The sequence below is a fragment of the Dermochelys coriacea genome, chromosome 5 (assembly GCF_009764565.3).
Source record: "Dermochelys coriacea isolate rDerCor1 chromosome 5, rDerCor1.pri.v4, whole genome shotgun sequence".
Taxonomy (NCBI): Eukaryota; Metazoa; Chordata; order Testudines; family Dermochelyidae; genus Dermochelys; species Dermochelys coriacea.
The window spans coordinates 60,824,266-60,845,821 of record NC_050072.1 but is presented as its reverse complement, the minus strand read 5'-3'; the positions used below and the strand labels follow the sequence as shown (position 1 = coordinate 60,845,821).

The 21,556-nt window shown below is 39.2% G+C and overlaps 1 protein-coding gene across 17 annotated transcripts in view; it reads left to right on the top strand.

Annotated features, from left to right (window-relative positions):
• FAM172A (family with sequence similarity 172 member A) overlaps positions 1–21,556 on the top strand; it is a 372,757-nt gene that overhangs the window by 135,875 nt on the left and 215,326 nt on the right. For 11 of the 17 annotated variants that reach the window (XM_043514568.1, XM_043514570.1, XM_043514565.1 and 8 more), the window contains one exon: positions 9,938–10,021. The exons of the other annotated variants lie outside the window; for them this stretch is intronic. In XM_043514568.1, the coding sequence (XP_043370503.1) occupies positions 9,938–10,021 (84 nt within the window). The remainder of the gene's footprint in view (positions 1–9,937; positions 10,022–21,556) is intronic. 17 annotated transcript variants of the gene reach the window in all.

The window sequence follows — 21,556 nt, the reverse complement described above, 5'->3', positions numbered from 1 at the left end:
ACAAAGTGAGAAAAAAGAGAATAGTCAAATGGTCAGCAGAGGACAGTCGTGAATGGCAGAGGTAGTCAGACAAAGTAAATAAAAAGTCCTGCCTGATTAATCCTGAAAACGAAAGCATTCAGATCATTTTAATGTCACTTGATAGTGCTGCTGTGGTCAGGAGGTTATCAAGTGGTTTCACTGTTTTCCCAATACCTTTTGAAAATATGCTATTATTAAAATACTTGGTTCTGATGGTCTCTTTGGTAGTCCAGTGATTTCCAGTATTTTTACATTTCCAAACGTCAACATAAAAAGTTAATTAACATAAATACTGACATTTTTTCCACTGTGCCTATATATACTTTTTGATATCTGGCAAATAAAGCAGATTTGAAATGGCTGGGATGGTTTACATTGGGAAAGTCCTGGCCATCCCCATTAGCAATATTTTATTCTCTTTATTTGCTAAGCAAAGACTTATTTTGCCATATCCTAAGCAATTAGGCTAACATTTCCAAGGGTGGATGCCTAAAGTTAGACACTAAAATATATATATTTACACATCTAAATAAAAAAATACATGACTTTCTAAGGTTCTGTGCACACCCCCATTAACTTCAATTTAGGGAGCATCAGATGTTGAACACCTATTTTAAAATCAAGCCAGATGCCTAAATAAAGATTTAGGTGTCTAACTTTGGGCTCCTGAGTTGTAAGCTGTTGGCCCTAGCCTGCACCTCAGCATCACTATGTGTAAAATTTAGGATAATACTTGCCTCACAGAAGTAATTAGAAGATTTAGTATTTCATGTTTGTAAAATATTTTAAGATCCTTTGGATACAGGCACTATAGTAATGTAATGTATTGTTAATTTACACCGTATGCTGTAACTCCATTTGGAAAAAATAGAGTTTTTAAACTAAGTTTTACTGTATAATTTTAATGAAAAGTTTTTGTGTCTTTAACCTTGATTTCAGGACTTAGGCTCCAGTTCAGCAAAGAACTTGAGCATGAGCTCAACTCCATACCTATTCAGTAAAGTACTATTTCAGCAACAGTGTTGTCTAGTGGATAGAACTGTGGCCTGGGACTCAGGAGACTGGGATTCTGTTCCTGGCTCTGCCGCTGACTTGTGGGTGACCTTGGACAACTCACTTCACCTCTCTGTGTCTCAGTTTCCCCATCTGTAAAGTGGAGATAATGATCCCAACCTCAGTCAAAAAGCACTTTGAGATGTACTAATGAAAAGCACTAGATAAGAACTAGATATTATTAATACTTAAACATGCTCTTAAATCCTGTTGAAATAAGTTGGCCTTAAACTCATGTGGAAAGTTAATTATGTGCTTAAGTGTTAACTCGACTTGGGATCTAATTCAGCAAGGGGCCTAAGCACGTGCCTAAATGCAAGCATGTACGTAGTCCCATTGAAGTGAATGGGAAAGCTCATATCCTAAAATTTAGGCATGTGCCTAGGTACCTTGTTGAATTGGGGCTTTGGTGTACAAATTATCAGCCTAGATATTATCATGATCATCATTCTTTTCTTAATTCTTATCCCAAACAACATTACAGATGCTGGATTTTGGTGATAAGGATGCAAGTTTGCTTATTTCACACGTATTTTTATTTTTGTTCAAGTTCTAAACTAGTCTTTATATACACCCTTTGAGATTTAGAAAACAAATGGCACTGAGATTATTTTTAACTATACTATCTTTGTATATAGTATTAGGAAGTCTTACTGTTCATTATACTTGCTGGGCAAGGTTTCATACACACGTTAACCTTCATAAAAGGATAAAATGTTTGTTGCAGCATCTTATAAAATTGTGTTCTATATCAGACACTTTATCACATTAATATATTACAGTTCTGTTTAAAAATAAACTCTGTTCACCTAACAAAACCACCAAGGAAATTCAGTTTAATATTTTGTTGTAGGAGCAGAAGAATGGGGAGACATTGCAATCTGTCTTCCCCACCCTCCACTCTGTTATGCCTTGGCTCTGCAGCTGATATGCTCCAGCTTTGGCTTTGCAGCTGATAAGGGTCTCTGAACAATGAATTATTTTAGTACTGTGCAGTACCATGTGAGCTGCAATACCTAGGCAAAATGGGGTGAGTTAAATAGAAAGATAATTCTGTATTCTGCAGTCGTTTGGAAATAATTTCCTTATATTCGTGTGTCTGTCTTGTATCGTTTTGATGTGGCTTTTGTATTGTTTCTAAAATAGTTACTGTATTTAAGGTTTATATCATATAGTTGATAAGCTTTGCTGACATGGACTTATTTTTAATAACATCTCTGCTTTATTAAAGAGACGTGTCTTTTTACGTGAAAATTTTATCTTTTTTTAGGTGATAAAGATGGTAGAATTTTTGACTAGACAAACTGCAAGTATAACTGGCTGTTATCTTATGTCATTTCTTAACTGCACATTAGGGCTTATCTTGAACTACTATAATAGTACAGTATAGGGATTTCCTTAAAGTTTATTAGTAGAATTTGAAATGTGTCTATTTCTGTGAAGATGCAAGACAGTATAGCTCAAAGTTGAAATTAGGAATTCTAAATCTCAGTGAAAATATAAAAGCGCATATATAAAATATAAAAGGTCTCTGTAAATTCAGATGCACTGATTCACCTATGCTCTGGATATACATATGTTTATGTATGCATACATACTCTGTATCCTTGCATAGAACTAGTGGGGTGTTTGTATGTGATGATAGCCATGATTTTTGAAAATGGGTGTCCAAATTAACTTCTAAATCCCTATTTAGGAACCTAAATACAAATTCTGGACAGCCTAATTTTACACAGCTGCTCTTTGAAATTCAAGGGTGGGTGTGTGTAGTGTACCCTCAGTGGGGCTGGCATCACTGCCTATTACTAAAGTTGCCTAAGACTCCCATTATAAGACTGTTTTCAGTTTCATATAACTTTGCCAAATTTTAAATGTTGAGGCTGAAATTTTCCACATTGGATGTGTGTCCCCAGTGTGATCATTTTTACAAAATTTCTGCCAAAACAGTTCAGCCTTTTCTGAGAACAAAACCAGGAAAAAATACATTGTTTAATGTTCAGTTTTGGTGATTTTTCTTTTCTTTGGGAAACCCTACCACCCCTATGCTTTGGAGCAGTGAAGTTTGACAGAGGGATGGCTTTTATGTCAAGAGTATGGCTTTTGCCATTTGCATAGAAATCCACCCAAATTTGACCACTTTATAAGATTTTGAAAAAAATCATAGTTTTTACATGGCCAATAGAGCTTTTTACTAGAGTTTCACAGTTAAATTCCCTGAGGATTGTGGCCATGGATATGAATAACTTCAGGGCTGAGCAGGACTTTCCCTGCAGCTTTAGCTCTGGGCTAGGGCCAGGCACTGGAATTGACAGTAGGCAGTCTGTCTCTCCTGTGCTTTCAGTGCCTCCCTGATATTGCTATCATTCCAAATGGCTAAATGTAGGAATAAAAATGGAGGCTATACTTACAGGATCGGAGAATCTATTCTGATTTGTATGTTGTGGGGAATAATCAGCTGAAAATGAGCTTCCCAGTGCAATGCTGTAGCCAAAATGGCTGATTCGATCCTTGGATGCGTACAATGAGGAATCTTGAGTCGGAGTAGAGATGTTATTTTACCTCTGTGTTTAGCATGGGTGCAACTGCTGCTGGAATGCTGTGTCCAATTCTGGTATCCACGAGAATGATGTTGATAAATTGGAGAGGGTTCAGAGAAGAGCCAGGAGCATGATTAAAGGATGAGAAAACATACCTTATCATTGTAGATTCAAAGAGCTCCATCCATTTAGTTTAATAAAGAGAAAGTTATTGGGTGACTTAGTTACAGGCTACATGGGGAACAAACATTTGATAATGGGCTTTTCAATCTAGCAGACAAGGGTATGACACAATCCAATGGCTGGATGTGGATTCTAGACAAATTCAAATTGGAAATAAGGCGTACGTTTCTAACAGTGGGGGTGATTAACCATTGGAACAGTTGGATCCTTTAGCAAGGGTTGTAGTGGATTCTCCATTACTGACTATTTTAAAATCAAGATTGAATTTTTTTTCTAAAAGGTACATTCAAAGAATTATTTTGGGCAAGTTCTATGGCCTGTGTTATACAGAAGGTCAGACTAGATGACTTCAGTGGTCCCTTCTGTGTTTGGAATCTATGAACCTTTCAGAGCTCGTCAGAAGAATTGCTGAGACTCTAGAAATAGAGACATTGGTCATATCAAAGAATCTCAGAAATTGTTCAGATTTTTTGACATCTTCCAGTCCAACCAGGATCACTCGTGCCATAAGTGAGGGACTGATTGACCGAATTAAGGCCTGGTGGCAGATGCCAGCCATGATAACACCCACAGCAAAAATAGGAAGAAAAGCTGAACTAGGTGCTCCAAGCAGGGTTCATGTATTTCCATACCCAACCCAACCCAGGCTCCTTAGTTTTCTCAGTGACATAGGAAAAATATAAATAAAAGAAGAGTACCCATAAGGACTAGGACCCAAAAAGGCTTAACCTATTTGGGAGAAAATGTTACTCTTCAGCCTCTCTACAATTCTGAGTGTCAAATTGGTGGATCCTACAGACTAAATATGACATAACCTGGGATAGAGTGACACCCTTTCTCGTGAAACTCCTGCATGACAGTGAAGAACTCCGGGAAATAATCAAGGAAGTCCAACTGGTGGCCAAGACAACCTTATGGGCACCGAAGGATGCCTCTGACTCCATGGCTAGAACTAAGGTCACAAAAAATCATGGGTGCAAGCATCAAGCATTCCTATGAAGTGACAGGCTACGATCAAGGACCTGCTCTTTGAGGGCATGGAGTTATTTTATGAGTGAACTGAGAGCACTCTATACTGTTTAAAGGATTCAAAGGCTACCTGTGCTGCTTAGCGATTTACACACCAACCCAATTCCAGAAGCCATACCATTCTTAATCCCGGCTGAGACAATGGACACCCACCTATTACTCCAGGCAACCTGAATACCAGGCCAAGAAAAATCCAAGGTACAACAGCCTTCTTCCACCTCAGTGATGCATTCTACTCCTATGGCATGTCCACATATTTGATGGGACTGTTGTGAATCATATCAGATCCAGTTCAGAAAGCACAACTTTCAGAAACCACCGCACCCCATTCCACCAGATGTTGTGTGCCATAACATGAGGCAGGTGAGTGCTAAAAATCATTCATGGCTACTCCATTCAATTCCATTTTTTACCCCCCTACAACTTCTCCTTTCCCGTCCCTTCTTGCAAGAGCCTGTTACAAGTGGAACAGGTCTCACTGCTTCATCTAGGAGCTGGAAAGGAGGTGCCAAATATTCAGGGGAAGAAACTTCTATCTCCAGTATTAATTTACCTTATTTGTCATATTCTAGACCTGAGAAGACTCAACATATTATGCCATCTCAGATTTAGGACAGTAATGCCCCCCTCCATCACTCCATCTCTTCAATCTTAAGACTGCTTCATAGATTTTTTGACTTGTAGGATGCATATTTCCATATGGCTGTCTGCCTGGCCCACAGGAAGTACCTAAGATTCACAGTGTGATCCAATCATTACCAATACAGATTATTACCTTTCAGATGCTCCACAGCACCAAAAGTATTCGCAAATGCTCTACAGTAGTGGCAGTGCATTTAAGTAGTATGGGAATTCATGTCTAGCCATGCCTGGACAACTGGCTGATCAGGGGCAGGTCTCAGCTGGAGACTTTGACTGCCCTAGAATACATCCTCTCCCTGTTTTTTCCAACTTGGACTCCTTGTGAACTACAAGTAATCATCTCTCAAGCTGCATATGACTATCCTGATGCTCGGAGTCATCCAGCTGACCTGGATGGAGCTCCACAGTGCAGATCGTAAGGGACAGCATGTCCACAATGAACTATATAAACAAGCAAAGTCATCCTTTCTCTACCATGAAGCCTTCAGGCTGTAGATTTGGTGTCATCTCTATCGGGTAACTCACTGGCTCCGCACCTTCCAGGTACTAGCGGTTACCTGGTAGTTCTTAGGCAGGCACGCAGTAACCAACCATGTGCAGTCACTACAGAGAGACTCCTGTGATAGATCTGTTTGCCATTGAGGACAACACCAAGGCCCAAACTTCTGCTCCAGTAGGGGCATGATCCTTGACACTGACATGTCCCTGATTCAGAGGTCTCCAGTTCTCCTGTATCCCTTTCATATGATTATCCTAATCCCCACAGTGATATCCTGAGTCAGACAGGACACGGTCATGCTGATCCTAACGGCACCTTACTGGTTGAGGCAGTTTTGCCTGTCAGACCTTTTGCATATGTCCATTTGGATTCCAATCCATTTCCCAATCTGCCTAGACATGATATCCCAGAACCATAGCCAGGTATGGCACCCTGTTCTGCAGTTGCTATACATGATGGCTAGATGTTGGCTGGTTGAGCACTACTGACATACTGTTATTGACAGGTTCAAGAAATTCTCATACAGAGCGGGAAGCCATCTACTCCTCCTCCAAATGGAAACAGCTATCTGTATGGGCATAATCTGAATCTAGTTGGGGCTCCAATATCAAAGATTCTCAACTGCATGCTGCCCTTGAAGCATACTATATTGGCACTTTTTTCTCCCAAAGTCCACGGTGCAGTAATATCAGCAAGTCATGCTTCGATAGAGGTGTATTCTGTCATCTTACTTCCAACAGTGTCAAAATTCCTCAAGGGCCTCCTGCATGCTTACTCACCTGTTAAAAACCTGACTCCTATGTGGAATCTCAACATTGTCTTAAGACTCATGGAGCCTCTGTTCAAATCTGTATTGGATTGTTAAGTACATCACCTTACCCTTAAGATGGTCTTTCTGATTGCCATTACCTCAGTGCAGAGGGTCAGCTAGCTCTACACTCTTTGGCTGAATTTATTTACACATCCTTTCACAGGGACAAGGTGGTTGTCTCCTCATCCCTTTGTGGCCATATCTGGCTCAGTGGAAAGCCAAGCTATTTTGTTGCATAGAATCTCTAAGTGGATCATGCAGTGTTTTTCACGTTATCATCTGTGAGCCTCACCCTCTGAACATGAAGGCACACTTCACCAGGTCACATGCAACATCTTCAGTCTACTTCAGAAACATGCCAGTATCGAAGAACTGCAAAGCCACAACATAGAGCAACCCACTAACTTTGCCAAACATTACACCTTTGATGTGCAGCTAGGTCTGAGGCCAAGTTCAACAGAGCAGTACTCCAATTTTTATTTGGTGCTATGCAGCTGATAGTCCTCATTTCCACTGTCCAGAGGGGGTACTGCTTGCCAATCACCTACAGTGGGATCCACAGTGACACATACTAAAAGAAGAAAGAATGCTATTAATTTACCTGGGTCTTTACAAGGCTTGGATAAGACACATTACTTGTCCCAAAGAATGTACAATCTAAACTTCCTAAAATAAAAAGATCAATATTATTTATTCCCCTTTCACAGATATGGAAATTGAGATACAGCAAGACTGTGCCTTGTCTTGAGACCATACACTGAGTCAGTGGCACAGCTGGAATTAGAATTTGAGTTCCTTATTTCCAGTTCAGTGTTTAAACAACATGCTGCCTTTCCTTTATAACTTAAAGCAGAAATTATTTTAAGCACATATATTCCAAAACCAAACACATTCCAACACCTCATCCATCTTAGCACTGCTCCTGAGCCCACTGATTATATTAACTACATGTAGAGCATCTGTACAAAACACAACCTGCTGATTTCTGAGCTATTCATCCTAAATTACCTGTGCTGTGACTTTAGTAAATGCTTATAGAATATACACTCTTGAATACAACATCTACAAATATGAGTGTGCTCCAGCACTGTATTATTCTTAGAAATGAGCATCAAAATAGTTTCTTCCCTGCATCTATAAATAACTGAAATTGCATTTTAGACACATGCTTTAGCTGCCATCCAGCTGTTTTGCTGAAATGTTGAAAAATATTGCCCAAATGGCTAGATTCTCACTTAAATATTGTTTGATGAAATGATACTTCTGCTTTTTAACTTGTGTAAGGCTGCCTGAAAAATTCTCCTTTCCTAGATTGATACAATAAGCAACGTTTAGGTTACGCATTAGTCTTATGTCTTCTTCAATGTGATATTATTAGCCTCACTATCAGTGCTACTGACCTCACAATTTTCTGACTCTTTCCCCCAAGGACACATGACTCTGTTCTTCCTTCATTTAATTTTATGCTGGGACTTGTGACAGCATTTTTAAGATTCTCTTTATTTCAGTGTTGTAATATGTGAGGCCTTTCTAGGTTATTTCAGTCTCTCTTAGAATGTAGAGATATTGGTAACATCCTTACTGGAAAAACAATAACCATAAGAAGGCACATGGCTTAGTGTTTCTCTCTCTTTTTTTCTGTCCCGATGATGCCGAAGTTCCCATGGTGAATGGGAGTGGATATGAGATGAACAATGGCATCACACCAGTTACAGACTGTTTGTGCATTTGAACAGCAGCAGGAATAGCATGTCTTGCTTATATGGACTCTGTCTCTCTTCTGCAGATAATCATAAAGACAAAATGAAGGAAAGCTGCTCTATGCTCAGTTCTTCAGTGAGTAGACCTCCTGACATTGTAATTGACAACCAGCAGGCCAGGAATGTCAGAGAGAAAAGCAGTGTTTAAAATTAGAACCAGTTTATGGAAATCTGTCTAGGATCTGGGCATAGGCCATTAAAACGGAATTATTTCCAGCAAATTGGGGGCAGATGCTCACCCCATGCACTTGAAGAGTCACACATTGGGACAAATTCATCCTTAGTTAATTGACTTCACTGAGTAACACCAAGGATGAATTTGGTGTATTCAGTCAAAATAAGTGTAGATATGTGCAAATGGCAAACATCTGTGTTTCCTCTCCCTACTTGGGAAGAACATTCTATTACAACACCTGGTCCTGATTCATCACAGAGTTACTCCAGTTTTCCTTTACTAAAAGGAGATATACTGACACAAAATTGAAATAATGAATCCGATGGTTGGCATTCTGTTATGCTTTGTAAGATTGCCCAGCAGGGACTGATTAACACGGTTCTGCCACAAAACCAATATAGTCCGTTCACATTAGTGATGGAACCATATTCAGCAGAACCATGATTAAAATGTCTCTCTAGTTGAGTCTTTTGACATGCCTATAAAAATTCTTGTTGTGTGATCATAAACCATATTAACTATTTTTGAACTAGAGTTGCTTTCCTAGATGTGGTTTAAAAGTTATAGTGTAGACAGGCCTAACATATAACTTCTACATACCTATTAGAGTCACAGAGTTTAAGGCCAGAAGGAGTCACTAGATCATTAAAGTGCCCTTGAGTCTCCCTGTCAATTCATATTCTATTTTTGGAAATGATTTTCTTCTCCCCGGTTGCTATATGAAAAAAACCACACAGATTACAAAGGAAACAGGAAGGCCCTGATCCTGCAAACATTTATTTGACTTCAAGGAAACTACTTATATTTGTACAGTTAAGCATGTGCATAAATACCTTGCTGAATTGGAACCTGACTAACTGTTGAGGGAAACAGTGTAACTTATTATACACAGTACAGAATGCCATCAAACGCATAAAGCAAACAAACTGGAAAAATAGAGAAAATAGTTTTTCTCTATTCTTTTTTGGTAATAAGAAGATTGGGTATTACTTGTAATAACAGTTAAAAATTAGATAGAAATGTGATATTTCAATTGATGATGTCTCTTTAAATCTGGAGGATGTCTTACAGTATACTTTTCATACAAAGTTCCTTTAATGGATACTCCTGGAGAAATTCTGTGCCACTGCACCCATACAGAATTCATGACCCCCTGCAGAATTTTTTTTCTCTGCAGAAAATACATTCTGCCAGACAGGTGAGGCAGTTACATCTTTCACCCACCAGGGGCAGTTTTGGCACCAGGGCAGAGAGCAGCATTCTGTGGATAGGGAAGAGAAGAGGCTCACAGCCCCTTGCTCATGGGGCCAGGTGAGGAGGCAGAGGATATGGAAGGGTTGGTTAGAGCAGGGCATATGGGGCTGTTGGGGGGTCACAGACTGGGGCTCAGAAGGGCTAGTGGGGGAACATACTGGGCTGGGCGCTGAATAGAAGTGGGGGCCGAGGACCACATGGAAACGGGGTAGGGGTGCAGGGACCCATGGGGACAGGTGGAGGGACTGGCTGAGTGCAGGTGCAGGGACACTGGGGGGGGTGTAGGGCCACATGGGGATAGAAGGAGGATGGTGACTGGGGGTGCAGGGCGGAAGGGGAGGGAGTGACTGGGGGTGCAGGACTGGATGGGGAGGGGTGGCTGAGTGGGGGTTCAGGGCCATATGGGGATGGGGGAGGGAGGTTCAGGGCCATGTGGGGGGAAGGGGTGGCTAAGTGGGGGTGCAGGGACACATGAGGACAGGGGCAGATGCACGTGACTGAGAGAGGCTATGGGTCAGAAAGAGTCTGCTTGGGGGGGCTCCCTGCTCCAACAATCCTTCCATCTCTCCAAAAAAACCCACCTGTTCTATATTTCTCCCACCCACACCCAACAACTCTCCAGCTTTACTCCGAGGCTTCTTCCCAGCAATTACTTCCCTCTTCTTCAGCTCCTCCATTACCTCTGACTTCCCCCAAGCCTTTTCACTGTTTCTGAGAGGTGCAGGAAATATGTTTCTGTATTGTAGTTTAAATGAATTATTACTCAAAGTTCTGTATTGCTATGCCTGGTAAGGAATCTATTTGTCAAAAAAACATTTCCTGAATCTTTTTTATTGTCTGTATCATTACAGACTTACTTGCTGACAGGTATTTTGAAATAAATTACCAAAATAATTTGAAATTTGGTGTGATTATATTGTGTTATTTGACAAATAAAATATGCAGAATTTTAAAATATTGTGCACAGGTATTTAATTTTTTGGTGCACATTTTTTTTTATTTTTGTTGGTGCAGAATTCCACCAGGAGTAAATGGGCTCTGTTTATATGACATGAACATAATACTACTTAATAGTACAAGATGCTACATGTATATTTATGGCTATAGAAAACATTGTCTGTTATTATATGCTCTTATTTGATAAATATTATGTGGTTTTGTAATTAAACAATATTGTTATTTATATGCCCCTGGTGGCAACGTTACCATTGCTTGTGCAATTTTAATTTTGTCATTTCTGACTTTTAAGTGCTTACCTGTATAAAAATAAATGTGATGCCATTTTTGGACAGAGTTTTCTAGAGATTTTTTTTGTGTGGGGGGTGATAAGGAAAAAGAAACTCCATTGTTGTTATGGTAGCTCCCAAAAACCTGATTCAGGATGGCCCCATTATGCTGCACTCTGCACAAACACAAAAAGAGAATTTTTTATCCAGAGATCTTCCAGCCTAAAGACACAAACGAGCAAAGCATAGGGTATGGGGATGAACATACAAGTGAATGAGTATGGGGAAGAACTGGCACAGCTTTATAAGTTACACGTATTATAATTTGGTGTTTTTAACTCGGGTACGAAAAGGAAAGAAGGGGAAGAGGAAACCTGTCTTGCTATGACTAGCAGATTAGGTTTCATAGGCATTATGGCAAAGTGTACCTTAAGGAGGGATTTGAAGGACAATAAAGAGGCTATATCGATTTTTTTCCAAGAAGTTTTTCCCATACATAAAGGGGCAGCACCAGAGAAAGCATAGATATGTTTGAGAGAAGCTGACAGGTGGGTGGCTGGGAACTTTGGCAAAACAAAGGCAGAGGTCGATTTCACAGTTTACTAGATCAGCTAGGTAGGGTAGGACTAAGTTATGAAGGGTCTTTAAGGTAAAGACAAGAAGTTATTTTTTGATGGTGATGAAGAGGGAGCCAAAGGAGGGAATCAAAGAGGAGAGGATTGATGTGGTCACAGAGATGAAAGTGATGATCTTAGCAGCATTTTGAATAGACTTGATAGGCGCAGGTTTATACTAGTCAAAGCTAGAAAAGAGCAAGTTGCAGTAGTTAACAGATAAGATGATGAAGGCTTGGACAAAAATATTGATTTTGTGGACAGAGAGGAAAGGCTGTATTTTAGTACCCTGAGGGACTCCAATAGACAGAAGAGGGGGAAAGGATGACTCATCAAATAAGACACTGGAAGAATGATCAGAGAGGTATGAGAACAACAACAAGAGGAAAGCACTATGCAAGCCAATGTGGAACAACATTTCAAAAAGTAGGGATTGGTTGACAGTGTCAAAAGCTGAAGACAGTTCAGAGAAGTTTAGGATAGAATCCAGGTCCTGAAAGTATTTTTAGTTGAATGTAAAACGGGGGAATACTGGAGATACTGAAGAATGAAAGTTAAAGATAGAAACTGTGTAGACAGCATGTCCAGTGAGTTTGGAGATGAGAGGGAGAAGAGAGATTGGGCAATAGTTTGAGGGTCAGCAGTGTTGTTTTTCTTAAGAAATGGGAAATCAGCACACAATTGTACGAGGAGGGGAAGGAAACTGATGAATATGAGAGAGAGAGAGGATGAAGGAGGCTAAAAGATTAGATGTAGTCACTAATGCAGGAAGAGTAGTTGAAAGAGAAGAGCAGACAAGTCTCAATGTCAGTGATAGGGGAGAAGGAGGCGAGTGTACTAGGGTGTGGGGAAAGGTGGCAGGAACATGAAGGGGGAGGTCACATCAGATCTTATTGATACTTTGAAGAAATCAGTGTGTTTTAGGAGGGAGATGAGTCATGAAAGGCATCTGGATTTATAGGTACAGGGTTCAGTGAGGGAAAAAGAAATGGCTAAGAAGATGTCAGAATTAAAAGAAGAAGAAATTAACTTGTAATGGAGAAAATCAGTATGATCACATTACTTCTGCCAGAGATGCCTATTCACTTTTTGTGCTGCTGAGCAACAGGTGTTGAAGCTGAGACAGGGCTGGGAGTTGGCTGGGCAGCCCTTGTGATGGAGAAAAGGACAAAAGAGTCAAAGTGATGGAAAGAAAGTAATCGAAGTAATGAGCAACTAAGGAGAGCAGAAGAGAATTCGTGGATGTTGCTGGACTGCAAGTAACAGAATGATTGGTGGAAGGATTGGTGGATGTGATGGAAGGGCAATGAGTAATATGGAAGGAGATGAGGAGGTTGTCAAAGAGGGGAAAAATCAGAGAAAGCAGTGCTTAATGAAGACAAGATCAAGAAAGTGGCCATTTTGTTGAGTGGTACAGTTGATCCATAGTTGCAGGTCAAAGAAGGAGGTGAGATCTAGGAAATGGGTCGCTGCAGGATCAGGTGGGATGTCATTCGGGAAACTAAAATTGCTGAGGATAAGGGTGGGGGATTCTGACAATAAGAAGAGCCCAGGAGTCAAAGTCAGACAAGAACTGTAGTGGGGGAAAGGAGGTAAATCCATAGATCTCACAAACATGAGGAAGAGAGGAGAAAAGATTTTGATGGAATGTTACTCAAAGGAAGAGAATGAGTGAGAATGGGAAGAAGGAGAAGTTAGATGTGGCAGGATTGGGAAATGAGAAACTCTGTGTGACCTCTTTCCCCCATGATTTTTGGAAGATGACTCGGCTGGGGAAGTGAGAGGAAAAGAAGTAAGTGCTTTTATGCAGCAGCTTCAGAAACTGTATCGGGGGACTTAAGAGGTGGAAAGAGTGGGAAGTAGAGAGATCATAGATGGCAGTGGAGATTTTTTCAGGGTGGAGGGGATGGGATGGAGCAAGCATTCCAGAGGAAGCAGGAGAAAGAATAGAGCGAGGGTGGAATCAGGCATGAGATTAGAGGGGGAGGGACTGGATCATCAGAATTGGTGGCAAGAGAAAGTTTGGCAGGTGGAGAATAGTGAATCGAAGCAGCACCAAGATTAGGGCAGAATATAATCAAAGAGAAGGAAGGGAAGGCGAGAGGGAGCTAGGGAAAGGGTGAGCGATAAAACAAGTTAGAGATGTTGGAAGTAGTACGGAGAGGGTAGAAAGGATGGGAAAATGATACTGTGAGGTGGGGGAGAGAGAGAAGGAAAGAGGAGGTGTAAAGAGACAAGGCAAAGGAGAAATGTTCTGGGGGCCAAAGAACTATAGGAGAACATTGGTAGGTGAGAACAATTAAAGGGGAACATTTAGAAAACTAATTTAATTCTAGAATTTCCAGAGTTCCTAAAAGATACCTGGTGAGCAAAACGGCTGTGCTGGCAGCAATCAAAGTTTTAGAAATGTATCCTTGCAGCTGGCTTCTTGCTTCAGAACAAGGGCAATAGGAAGGTGGCAACCCAATGGACTGTCAAAAATTTAGGTTAACTAAACATGATCAAAATACCCTGTCCCACAGGTATTGTCAAGTCTGTTGAAGGAAACCCTCCACTTGGGCACTTTGGAAAGTTCACAGGAGAGAAACCTTCCCCTTTGAAATTTAAGAGCTTTTACCATGTAGGATGTGCAGTGAATTATTCATTTATTTCCAAAAACATTCATTGTGAAACTTGATTAGTTCTGAACATATATGTACTGTGGTCTTCTCTACCTGCAGAACTTTACAAGCTTAGCTTGAAAACTGCATATAAAATATAACAGACATGTAGTGTGTATAATTTTTTAGTGGGTCATAACAGTTAAATCAGAAAACATTTTTCTGAAACACTCATTTGCACTTTTTCCTCAGTGATGGCTATTTCCAAACCAAATTTATACTTCATATGCCTAGCCATTTTTAGTGGTAGAGGTTTTTGGTTTATTTTTTAAAGTCATGCACACAGATACGTGTGTGTGTGTGTGTGTTTGTGTGTGTGTTTATAATCTAACTATATTAGCTATTTCTAGAGTGCCTGCTGCCTTGGTAAATAAGCACTGAATATAATTTATTGAGAAGCACCAGAGTACATACCTTGAGAGAGTATATTTTTTCTGATCTTCCCGTACTCCCAAACCTTTTACTTTGAGCTGTAACTACTGATGGCACCCAGATATATATCTGGCCCTACTCACTGGAGCATCACATTTATCTTAATTCACATGTATTGTTATTTTTAAATGCATCTTTATATGCTATTGAAGTTGTATCAAGTGGGTCCTCATCCATCTACATACTTTGCAGGTCCTTAAGACAGCTACTAATTTCTGGTTATAGCAAATATATGGTATAAACATGTATTTTACAGGAGCCTCTTTGGGGTAAAATCTGGAAGAGAAGTTTCTATTTTCAGAAATGGCATGTCTTTAAGTGTTCTGCTGTTCTCCCTGATGCTTCATCCTTCTCCCATTAAACATAAACAAAATGCAGTTAGACTTCAATTTTTTCAGCATATATTCTTTTTTAGTGTTCATAGAAAGTCTAATCTATTACCAACCCTTTTGTGTGCAAATTTTGTTCTAATTGGATGTGGATAGTCTTTGTAGTTAAATATGCTGTGTACCCTCACAGAACTCCTCATGCCTCATAATCTTGCCTCACACGTAGCAAAAGAAAAACATATCTACCTATTGTCTTCACCAGACTTTTTTTTCTCAACAAATAGTAACAATATATGCTACCCCATGCAAATAAGCCTTCATTCTTACTAATGCTTCCAATCAGGCAACTAAGGATTTGTAATAGAGTAGTGTATGTTCCCTTAGTATCCAGTAATATCATCCTAATGTGTTAATTGCCCTTCCCAAACAAATTCACTCCATGCCTAAAACCACTGGACTGGAATATTTGGGTGATAATTATATGTTGACACTGACTATTTGTCTCAATAAACATTTCAGGAACTCAGATATGACTTTGACCTCAGTGAGACGTCTGCCGATCAAATTCTCCTTTTGGACAGACTGGGTTTCCCTCATGCAACACACTACTTTATACGTTTCAGGGGTGCTGGAACAATTTTTACAGTGGGGGTGCTGAGAGCCATTGAATCAAACTAAATCCTGTGTATAATGAAAACCACTTCAAGCCGGGGGTGCGGCATCCCTAGTTCCAGTACCTATTATATGTTTCGATGGTGTTCAGATTCCTCATTTCTTTTAACACACCTCGGTAACCTTTATGCTGATTGCCTGTTAGCCTGCCTCATCTGAATATCATAAATTAAAGGTCCAGTGTGTCCTATGTTGGATCTTGTGGTTTTTTCCACCTGTTTATCCCCAGGTGACACAGAACAATCAGAGTTATCTCCTTGCACCTCTACTTGTTCAGCTTGGTGTATTTGTGTTGGGGAGTAGCTTTATACAAACCTGTTTCCTTTCCAGTCTCCCTACTGGCTGACAGTTCATGACAGGCATTGACATTTAAATGAAATTAGAGCTAGTGTTGGCCAGAGAGATTAGATGTGATGTGTAATATCCTGACATCATTTCAGTAAATCTGAATCCTTTTGGTTTCTGACTATGCTTTCTTATTGACCCAATCATAAATTATCTAGCTGTAGGAAGGATGGATGATCATATGGTTAATGTATGAAGCTGAGATGTAGCTGCTGTTCATAGCTCTGCCACAGAATTCTTGTGTGATTCTGGGCAAGGCACTTCACTTCCCTGAGTTTCACCTTCTGCATCTGTAGAAGGAATGATAATCACAGCTGCCAAATGTCATATGGTGGTCATGACAATCAAATGTTTTTTCAATTTCCCCCGTCTCTGTCATGCATGCTTATGTTTCTGCTGGAATGATACACATCCAAGAAGGGCTGCAGGGTCTAAAGGTTTCCCAAGCAGTTTCCTAACCACTGGGGTCACTGCAAAGCCAGCAATCAGGATGTGGAAAATCTCTGCTAGTGATGGGACGATGCTCTCTTTGAGTGTATTCAGGAAACATGGGAAACAGCTAGAGATGGGGACTGCTGGCTGCATGACTTTTAACTGGGAAGTTACGAGGGTTGAAGAGGAGCAAGATCAGAAGCAAGGCTGATGGGGTGGCAGGGGTAGGAAGCGAAAGAAGGCAATAAGTGGAAGCAGAATGCGGGAAACTAATGGGATTGGGCAGGATGTTGAATTAATGGGGAGCAAAGCCAGAATGCTCCAAGCTTTCCCCAGCAAGGCTGCAAACTCTTGCTGCCTTACAACAACCAGCTGCTCCAGGATCTCCTGACTTGCTTTCAAAAGCCTGAGGCTTTCAGGCTCCTACCCCACAGCAAGCCCCCAGGCTTCTTCCCCCATACTCTGCCCTTGACTATCTCCAACATCCTAGTCCTCTCTGGTTTCTCTAGACTCCCCAAACAGGCTCAAATGTCATGGTGATAGACTCAGTATAAGAACTTAAAAAGACAGTCAACCCTGGCTTCCCCAGACCTATTTCTGTGGGGGTGTAAAGGATAGATTTCTGCCTCCCATACCTGTCCCATTGCTTGGGGCACACCAAGGGAAAAATTAGTGACTCTGTCACTTGCAAGAAATTTAACACATAGAGCTGCGCAAAACTTGGCAGCTCTGAATGTGTATTTCACAGAGGTTGTGAGGCTTAATTCATTAGTATTTGTAACGGGCTTCAAGATCTTAAGGTATAGGCACTATGGCCTCAGTCCTGGCGTTGTGTTGAGCACACTGGACCCAATCTAATAATTCACTTCAGCATATGTTTCTCTGAAGCATGTGAGGACGAGGAGGAGTCCTATTAACATTAGTGGGTTGGCTGGAGGGACAAGTTTAAATGTTTTTCTGTAGTGGAGTTTCAACCTCTTCAGTTCTGTCAGACTATAGCTTAGATTTTCAATTGAAGTACGAAGAACTTGAGTTGACCAGAAACTTATTTTTTTTATACTTCTTACTTGATATAGCTTGATGTTTTCGATATTGGAGTATAGCTCATTTGGGGTGTCAGCTTTCTTATTCCCTTAGTTTCCTGTTGGTGGTCATCACTACATGTCCTTGTTTGTTAGTTTAATAGGCAAGTACTCATGTAATCACTTAGAATTAACTGTTTCAATCCTTATCAGCTCTACTGGATCTTAAAAAAAATCTCAGAGTTCCTTTTTCAGCAAAATCTAGTCATGTTTCCAGATCACTACACCCCTGTTTGCCAAGGTAGCTTCTTATCTTTCTTAAGTGCAAACAGATTATAAATGAAAATATCTACCCAAAAATACGCACAATGAGTTGAAAAATACTTTGTGCTCATGTGGGGAGTTCATATTTTTATTAAATTAGTGTTTTACAGAGGTAAAAATGTAAAAGTTTAGACTGCCTGAGGATGACATTAATTTTAGCTCCTGCTGTTCAATAAAGGAGAATGAGTATATATCAGAGCAGTTGCAGGAACATATTAAATATGCTAGCTGTGAGAAGAGCTCTTTCTTACACATGTTTCTTGATGTAAAATGGGAACTTTTGTGTTTCTTTTCAGTTTTGTAAAGAAAAATATTTTAAATACAGACACAATTTCCAAATCTTAATTGTAACTTTAACACATTTGGTGTATACAGTCCACTTTATTTTCTCATTCTAAAAATTAATACACTTTGTTAATAAAAAAAAAAAAGTTTGACAGAGGAGCAGTGTAGTGGATGCAAAGTACCAGAATATGTCTGAGGTAACAATTTCATTTTTTCCTAATATTTTGTTGTGGATATATTGTAAAAATGGCTTCTACAATCAATATTTTGAATATAAATTATAGCTTCAAAGGCATACTCAGAACCCTTCTCTCCCCCCAGTCCTTCAGCTTACTCCCTTGCACCTGTGTGGTACCAGTGGTCTGCGTATGCAGATCCAACTGCAGGATCAATTCCACTATGTTTAAAGACAAGAATACTCATTTTATTTAGTAGAAATAACTCTCTTAATTTTCTCCTTGCATGATGGCTTAAGTTTTCCCATTTTCTCTTTCCACCACTTAATACTGTAATTTGGTTTGGTATTTTCTTTCAAACTGAACTGTTTAGTTTGGCAGTTGTATTATAGAATATGTTAGGGTCAGAAGAGATTTTCCTAGATAGAAAATGTATTATACTTCTGAATAACATTTGTAGGCTTGGGTTCTGATTTTTAAAACTGATGGTGGGTACTTCACTAAAGTACAGCATTCAGAAGATCTATCCCCAGGTCTGTCGTAGACTTCTTGAATGACCATGGGTATGTCATTTAACCTCACTAATTTGAGTTTGTACACCTGTGAAATGAGGATAGTAGCATTTTCCAACTTCACAGGGATGATATGTGACTTAATTCATTAATATTTGTAAAGTGCTTTGATGTCCTGAGTATTTTAATTTAAATGCAAAGGAATTTGAATTTCTAATTCTGAAATAGAATCTAAAATAAGTCTCCTATGTTAAAAATATCACTGGTAGGTTTCAGAGTAGCAGCTGTGTTAGTCTGTATTCGCAAAAAGAAAAGGAGTACTTGTGGCACCTTAGAGACTAAAAAATTTATTAGAGCATAAGCTTTCGTGAGCTACAGCTCACTTCATCGGATGCATCCGATGAAGTGAGCTGTAGCTCACGAAAGCTTATGCTCTAATAAATTTGTTAGTCTCTAAGGTGCCACAAGTACTCCTTTTCTTTTTAAAAATATCACTGTTATTGTCCAGTGAACTCTTAGTATTTAAGCTTTGTGCTCTGTTGGCATATTAAACTTTTGAGTTACACTGTAACTTAATTGCATAGAATCTTCTATATCATGTATCTCAATAAAACATTGAGGATTAATTAGGGATTGATAATTTATAAGAGTTGCATATATAGATTCAGTTTTTAAAGATGGGTATTTTTAAACCCATCATATTCTACAAAAATGACATCTTACAATGGAGTAGTTACAACACAAATTAGCTTATTCGTGTTAGGTGTTAATGAAAAAGTTGTTGTAATTTCTCTGAATCACCATAAAAAGTGTATAAAATGTGAGTTCATAGTATGCAAATTGTTTTAGTAAATTAGAGACTTTTGGAACACTATTACTGACAGCAGTATTATAAAATCAAAGCAATTTTATTTTATTTCTGTCTTCTAACAATCTTGGAATGAGAAATTCAAATCAGTTAAAATATTTGTGTGGGTTTTTTAAATATTTAATGGGTAATGTTCAGTAACAGCAATGCCCATAAAACTACTTGGAAAACTAACATTTATACAGCCTAGTGTCTGCAGTTTCTCTTAAAATGCTTACCATTTTTGCCTATTTTACCCTTCTGTTGATATCCACTTGGCAAGCTTGGGAAGCAAAAAAAATCTCTTACATATCCATGATCAAAAATAAGCGCCTGATGCCCTGAAGGTTGAAATAATTATCTCTGGTGGCCGTGCAGATCTCAATGTCAAAGCTAAGAACCACAGGGCAGCAGAATTAAAGCATGAAAACTGGCATGAGCACAGACAACTGCTTGAGGCTCTTTATTACTGTTTGATACGGCAGTCCTTTGTTGAAAATCTTGTTTTTTTGGTTCGAAAGCAACTGTGTGTGTCTAATCTCGCATTTTCCTTTATCATCAATTCCATTCCTCTGATATTTACAAAACTGAGCAACATCACATGTGTTTATCCTGATTTCTGAATTAGTATATCTGAAGCTTTCTGCTAATCTGCAGATAGGTGGCACCATTCATACAGATTGGAAAAGCAGTGCTTTCCCTGTTCACACTATTCCATGCTGTAAATTAACCTGTCACTTTATTATTTGACAAGATCTTCATTTTTATTCATCAGGACTTGGGCCAGGATGGGTGCATTTATGGCCATTTGCTTTGCACGGCTCTCAGCTGAGTTTGTAGGTATTGTAAGTGAGATCCATTATCCCTGTTACAAGTGCACACAATGCAGATGCTGATCTGTGATGATGATGAGAAACCAAAGTCAGTAAAGACCACATAAGCCGCCCTTGATGAAAAGATAAATGAATGCATAAATAACATTGTGCTCTGCAGTGTTTGCTGAGATCAAGGATAGATTTTGAAGGTTTTGAGAGATCAGACGTACAGAACCTGGAGAAATTCATCCTCCCTCACTTTGCATTCAGCAAGCATTTCACTGTGTACAGAGAAGCCGAAACACATTTTAATGCATTACTGGAAACCCAGAAATGTTTGGGCACCTCTCTGGGTTTTTTTTAAGGAAAAAACAAAGAAATGGCATCCATATAAGGCATAACTGTAATTAAATATGGAACTAAAAAAAATTCCTAATTCTATTCTTTATGTAAATACATTACATCTATTGTGTTCTAATTATAAATGTAATTATAGAGATAAATTAGTAAATTATGTTTGTAATTGTATTCATAAAGATTAATGACATTTAAACAGATAGGTGCATGCTAACATAAGACGTATTTAAAGAGTGCATTTCAGCTATATGTAATGGTCCTGTGTTTTAAATATTCTATAAAATATAATTTAGCTAATTGAACATATTTTTAAGATTGATGGCACTGCGGTAATTTGTGTGTATGTGTACATTAATACCACAGTTCTTTAGAAAGACTATAACCACAATTAAGATACAGAATGCTGTGATAAAAAATTAACCTTGTAAATGAACACAGGGACTAAAGGAATACTCTTTGGTCTGAAACATCTTAAAATGTATTGTTTGCCTTTTGCATAAATTGTTACTTTAAGAGTATTTTATTTTTCATATGCAACCTGCTT